Raw genomic sequence first — 5976 nt, forward strand, 5'->3', positions numbered from 1 at the left:
TGTCGCCACTGTAGGCACGGGGAGGGGGAGGGAGGTTGGATCGTGCGCGAAGATTACGGGAGAATGTAGGGTGTGTGTGCGGAGCAGGAGGGGGGAGGAGGAGGGGAGCTGGGTTCGTGCGCGAAGATAGTGAGAGAATGTAGGGTGTGTGTGTGTGGTGCAAGAGGGGGAGGAGGAGGGAGAGGAGGAGGAAGGTGGGTGGAGGGGAAGCAGGGATTTGTGCTGGGAGTGGGAGCTGTGGTTTTTTGCAGGAGCAAGGTAGGGAGAGAGAGATGGATTTGTGTTGAAGGAGGGTTGGGAGGAGTGTGTGAGTTTTATGCAAGAGGGTAGGGAGAGTGTGCGAGAGGTGGGGGAGGAGAGGTGGCATTGTGTGACCGAAGGAAGGGGGAGGGTGGCTCTGTGTAAGAGGGAAGTGTGTGGGAAAAGCTTGGGGAATGTAGGAGGATGGAAGACTGTGCGAGTGCAGTGGGTAGGATCAGGTAAAAAAATATAATTTATTTTTCGGGGGCTACTTTTCAAGCTCGCGTGCATGAAAATAGCACTCTAAAATTTGGTTTGCATTGAACTCTATGCAAATTTCCGGGGGCTCTTTTTGGCATTTCGGGGACTAAATCGCCCCGAGCCCCCGTGTATTTTTTTTACTGGGTAGGATACATGTTTGAAGCATGCTTACGCATGTTGCGGTGTTGTTGTGGCATACGTATGTACATATGACGCTAGCCTCACCCTGGTTAACTAATATCTTGCAGGGTGTGGTCACTGTAAGAAAGCGAAGCCAGAGTTCCAGACAGCAGCTGCGAAGTTTGCAGAAAACCCACGAGTGAGTTTCTGTATGTGGAAACAATTCCGGTCTCGGCTTGCTCTGTTCGAATATACCCTCTTCCTTTCTCTGTCTATCTTTCTCTTTTTTAATCTCTCTCTCGCACTCTCAGTCTCACCCACTTTCTCTCTCACTCTCTCTCTTTGTCTCTCACCCACTTTGTCTCTCACTCTCTCTCTTTGTCTCTCTCTCTCTCTCTATCCCTCTTTCTCTTGCTTGCTCGCTCTTTCACGCTGTCTCCCTCTCCCACCCTGCCTCCCTCCCTCCCTCTCTCCCTTCCTCTCTCCGTTCCTCCACTACTCCCTCTCTCTCTCTCTCTGTCTATACGCCCTGACATTTCCAACTGTCATCTTACTACTGCTTTCTCGTCCACCAGGTGGCGTTTGCGGCCGTAGACTGCACCGTGAACACGGAGACGTGTAAGGAGTACGGCGTCACAGGGTATCCGACGATGAAGTACTTCAGTTACTACAAGACGGTGCAAGACTACATGGGAGGACGGGAGGTGGGTGCACCGACGCTGGCGTTACGCATTGAATATAGAGGAGGAGATGTGTGAATGGATGGGTGGATAGACAGAGACTGGTGGGTGAGAGACAGATAGATGAACCATCATGGATGGATGGATGGTTGGTTGGATGGATGGTTGGATGGATGGATGGTTGGATGGATGGATGGATGGATGGATGGATGGATGGATGGATGGATGGATGGATGGATGGATGGATGGATGGATGGATGGTTGGATGGCTGGATGGATGGATGGATGGATGGATGGATGGATGGATGGATGGATGGATGGATGGATGGATGGATGGATGGATGGATGGAGAGATGTGTGGATGGTATATTGATAGATGATTGATTGATAGGTCTCTGGATAGGTGATTATACCCCCCCCCCCAAAAAAAAACAACAACCACAAGCACATAATTTGGCAACAATCGGCAACATAACATCGGTAAAACAACACGGTTTTTTGTGGTAACATAATTTTTGCAATTAACCAACAACCAGACCTCAACGAAATGACCAACCAAACAAACAAACAGCCGCGAGCACGCGGGTGAACGCGCAACCGTCACCTAGACTGCCGCCGACATCGCACAATCGTTCACTCCCCTGTTCTCCCCGCGCAGGAGAAGGACTTTGTGCTCTTCATGACGGACCCGTCCAACCCGATGGCTCGCGAGTCTCCGCCTCCTCCGAAGCCGGAGGACTTCTGGAAGGAAGTCGAGGGGTCGGAGAACGTTCACCACCTCACGGCGGACAACTTCGACGCGTTCGTGGAGGAGCACGGGTCGACCCTCGTCATGTTCTACGCGCCGTGTGTTTGGCGCCCCCTGCTGCTGTGTCGTGCTCGTGTCCTGCTAGTTCGACGTGTCGATACTAACTCCACTTTCTACTATGCTAGGTGTTGGCTCTCTCCTTCAACTGGTGCCTTCCTCTACCAAGCTGTATTGGATCCCTCTCCCACATATTATTGGCTCCCCTCCCACACAGTATTGGCTCCCCCTCCCACACAGTATTGTCTCCCCTTCCTAGACAGTATTGACTTGCCGTCCCACACAGTATTGACTTCCCCTCCCAGACTTTATTGACTCCCCCTCCCCACACAGTACTGTCACCCCTTTTCATCCTGTATTGGCTCTCCCTCCTATGCAGTATTGACTTCCCCTCTCTCTCACCCCTCTCCCCCCGTCTTCCACTCTCACTTTTTCTTTCGCCGCACCCCCGCTGCGTCCCGCTGTACGATTCGTCAATGAAAAAGACGGCGGGAAAAACACGATCGCCGCCCGAAGCGTTGCCCTCCTCCCCAGAGGGCGCCACGAGCCGCGATGGCCGCTAAATTATTAACGTCGCCGCAAAGACGGAAATGTTTATCGCATTAAAAATGCAGCGGCAACGAAAAACGGCGAGTTTTTTTAATCGATGCGACGCGAGCTTCGGAAAGCCGCGACGCGATTGATCGCCGAGTTACCCTCGGCGGCCAATCGCGGGCCGGCGTTCGTCCCCCGCACGCGCGACCTCGCGAGTCGTGTGCTTTTTCTCCGCTCGTTTTGTTTATTTGGGTAATTATAAATGCGCGCGTTGAAAAAAACACCGAGATGTATGCGCGAATTAACTGCACCCGGCAGATAGGTGCGATATGATATGACTACTAGGCACTTAGGGTATGACTACTAGGCACTTAGGATATGACTACTAGGCACTTAAAAAAAAAAAAACCCTAACCCTAACCCTAACCCTAACCCTAAAAAAAAAAATTTTAATTAAATTAAAGTATCATATCATATCGCATCTTTCTGCCAACACCGAATTAACTACGCGGCTTGCCGAGTACAGCGGGTGACTGCGATAAATCACGCAAATGCTCTTGAATTAAATACGTCGCGAGCGCCCGCGTTCCAGTTTCGTCGGACGACGCAACGGAACTGCGACGCGGTCGCGACATCAGATGGTTCATTGTCTGCGGCGGCGACGATCGCGCGTTGACGCTGATGTTGAGCGTTCTCTTGTTCTTCGTTCTGCAGGGTGCGGACACTGTAAGACGATGAAGCCGGGTTACAGCCAGGCAGCGACATTGCTCAAGGAGCAAGGGGTAATGTATTCACACCGTTCTATTGTTTTCAATGCCAGAGGGCGCCAGGGGTTGCATTGCCGAACGTGCCCCGTGCGTACACACTAGCGAATCCTAGAAATAGTGAGAAGAAAATATTTTCGGGTTCAATCGCGATCGGCGAGATAATTTCTCGGTCGCGCCCGCAGATGGCAGCACGGGTCATGATGTGTACGCGTTGCCGCAGGTTACGGCGGCGCTGGCGGCCGTCGATGCGACGGCGGAGCGCGAACTCGCCACCCGCTTCGAGGTGAAGGGATTCCCGACGCTCAAGTACTTCGGCCAGGGGGCGCCGCCGGCCAACTACGACCGCGGGCGAACTGCCAAAGACCTGATCGCATACATGAGCGAGAGGGCAGCACCTGTTGCGGCCGCCAAGAAGGAGGAGCTCTGAGGATGGGACGGCGCGTGTACGGTGGCGGCCCCCGGCAGTTTGGCGAAACGGGGAAACGGTGGTATCAGCGGTGGCCGTGTCGGTGTAGGTGGCGCCGGTTCTGCGGACGTGCTCGGGCGCCGTCTGCCGTCTGCCTGCGGAGGAACGATTTCGCGTCCGAGCGACGGCGTCTCGCCGACGTTGCCGAATATATTTGACGATATATTGGATTCGAATGCCGGCGTTGCGTGGTATGTAAATTAGCGACGTGGAGGGATTGCGGCGGGGACGAGCAGCGGAATAGATTAACAGTCGCTGCGGTCGCCGCGCGGTCGTTTCACGATGTCGTCGTGAGGTCATCATGAAATCATCACGTCGCCATCGTGAGGTCATCACATGGTCATCGTGAGGTCATCACACGGTCATTGTGAGGTCATCGCATGGTCATCATGAGGTCATCACACGGTCATTGTGTGCTCATCACACGGTCATCGTGAGGTCATCGCATGGTCATCATAAACTCGTCATCACACGGTCATTGTGAGGTCATCGCATGGTCATCATGAGGTCATCACACGGTCATTGTGTGCTCATCACACGGTCATCGTGAGGTCATCGCATGGTCATCATAAACTCATCACACGGTCATTGTGAGGTCATCATGAGGTCATCACACTGTCATCACACGGTCATAGTGAGGTCATCATGAGATCATCACACGGTCATTGTGAGGTCATCGCACGGTCATTGTGAGGTCTGCTACGTCCGACGTGGTTCAGTGACGAGGAGATGAGAGTATATTAATGAGGAATCACGCAAAAGCTACCGTACTGTGCGTGCATCCCTCCGAAATCATTCGATCTTGCAGAAGGTAACGGCTCGATTCCCTCGTCGAGTCACCGGTGTGACAATCCCTGAAATCGCGAGTCATTTGGAGAGTGCGTAAACTTGAACTGCGGCAGGGGGTGTGATGGTGTCATCATTACATTGTTGTTTCACGGGCAGTGGGAATATAATCATGGTGATCGAGTAGAGACTAAGTGTGGGTGTGCGTGTGTGCGTGTGTGTGCGTGTGTGCGTGGCATGTGTGTGCGTGTGTGCGTGGCGTGTGTGTGCGTGCGTGCATGCGTGGGTGTGCGTGTGAAGTTTTTTTTTATACATTCTATTTCCATCGAGTAGCGGCGAGCGAACGGGCGCGTGTCACTAACACACACCACACTAACTCCCGTGTACGGCGGTCACATCACAACAAGCTAACCCTCTCCCAAGGTGTGTGTGTGTTTATCTTTTTTCTACATCGTAGAGTAGTGTTTTTTTTCTACGAATCGACGCGCGATGACGGTACTCGAGTCGGTCACGTGCGAACCCGCGTTCGATCTCGAACGCGCGCTTGTTTCTTCGTCGCCAGGAGTCTCGGCCGAACGTTTAGTGCTTTGCCAGTAGCAGACGTCCCTCAGCTGATTTAGCAGACGAGTCTATGCAGCTGTCTCTCCCACCAACGACCTAGTTTTTCTGCTGCACGCACCGCTTGTGTCTGCTTGTTTGTAGTCGCTAGCGTAATCGCTTTTCCTCGCCGAGATGGCGCCACTCCCTGGGGTCGTTACGTGGTGCCCGACGATCAACTGACGGCTGCGAGCGCACTCTCTCTCCTCATCTCTCTCCATTCTGCTCTCTCTCTCTCTCTCCTCTCTCTCGTCGTCTCTCTCTCTCTCTCTCAATCTCTCGCTCTCTCTCTCTCTCTGCGTCTCTCTCTGCTCTCTCTCTCTCTCTCTCTCTCTCGGAATCATCTCTCGTCTACTATCTCTCTCTCTCCTCTCGATCTTCTCTCTCGCTCTCTCTCTGCTCTCTCTCTGCTCTCTCTCTTCTCTCTCTCTCTCTCTCATCTCTCTCCTCTCCTCCTCTGCTCTCCTCTCTCTCTTCTGCTCAGTCTCATCTCTCTCTTCTCTCTTCTCTCTCTCTCTCGTCTTCTCTCTCTCTCGCTCTCCTCCTCTCTCTCCTCCTCGCTCTCAGGCTCTCCTGTCTTCTCTCTCTGCTCTCTCATCTCTCTCTCTTCTCTCTCTCTCTCGTTCCTCTCTCTCTTCTCTTCTTCTCGTCTTCTCATCATCTCTCTCTCTCTCTCTTCTCTCCCTCCCTCTCGTTCCTCTCTCTCTTCTCTTCTTCTCG

At 53.0% G+C, this 5976-nt stretch overlaps 1 protein-coding gene across 1 annotated transcript in view; it reads left to right on the top strand.

Annotated features, from left to right (window-relative positions):
* The window catches only part of LOC106812479 (protein disulfide-isomerase A5-like), a gene marked incomplete in the record, with an annotated part of 13802 nt that extends 8301 nt beyond the window's left edge, over nt 1–5501 (top strand). Inside the window, 5 exon segments of the mRNA XM_014816363.1 lie at nt 750–820; nt 1197–1325; nt 1960–2149; nt 3355–3422; nt 3628–5501. Coding sequence (XP_014671849.1) covers nt 750–820; nt 1197–1325; nt 1960–2149; nt 3355–3422; nt 3628–3834 — 665 coding nt within the window.
* Nucleotides 5502–5976: the final 475 nt, after the last annotated feature.

Source organism: Priapulus caudatus, unplaced genomic scaffold (assembly GCF_000485595.1).
Source record: "Priapulus caudatus unplaced genomic scaffold, Priapulus_caudatus-5.0.1 Scaffold653, whole genome shotgun sequence".
In the NCBI taxonomy this organism is placed as follows: domain Eukaryota; kingdom Metazoa; phylum Priapulida; class Priapulimorpha; order Priapulimorphida; family Priapulidae; genus Priapulus; species Priapulus caudatus.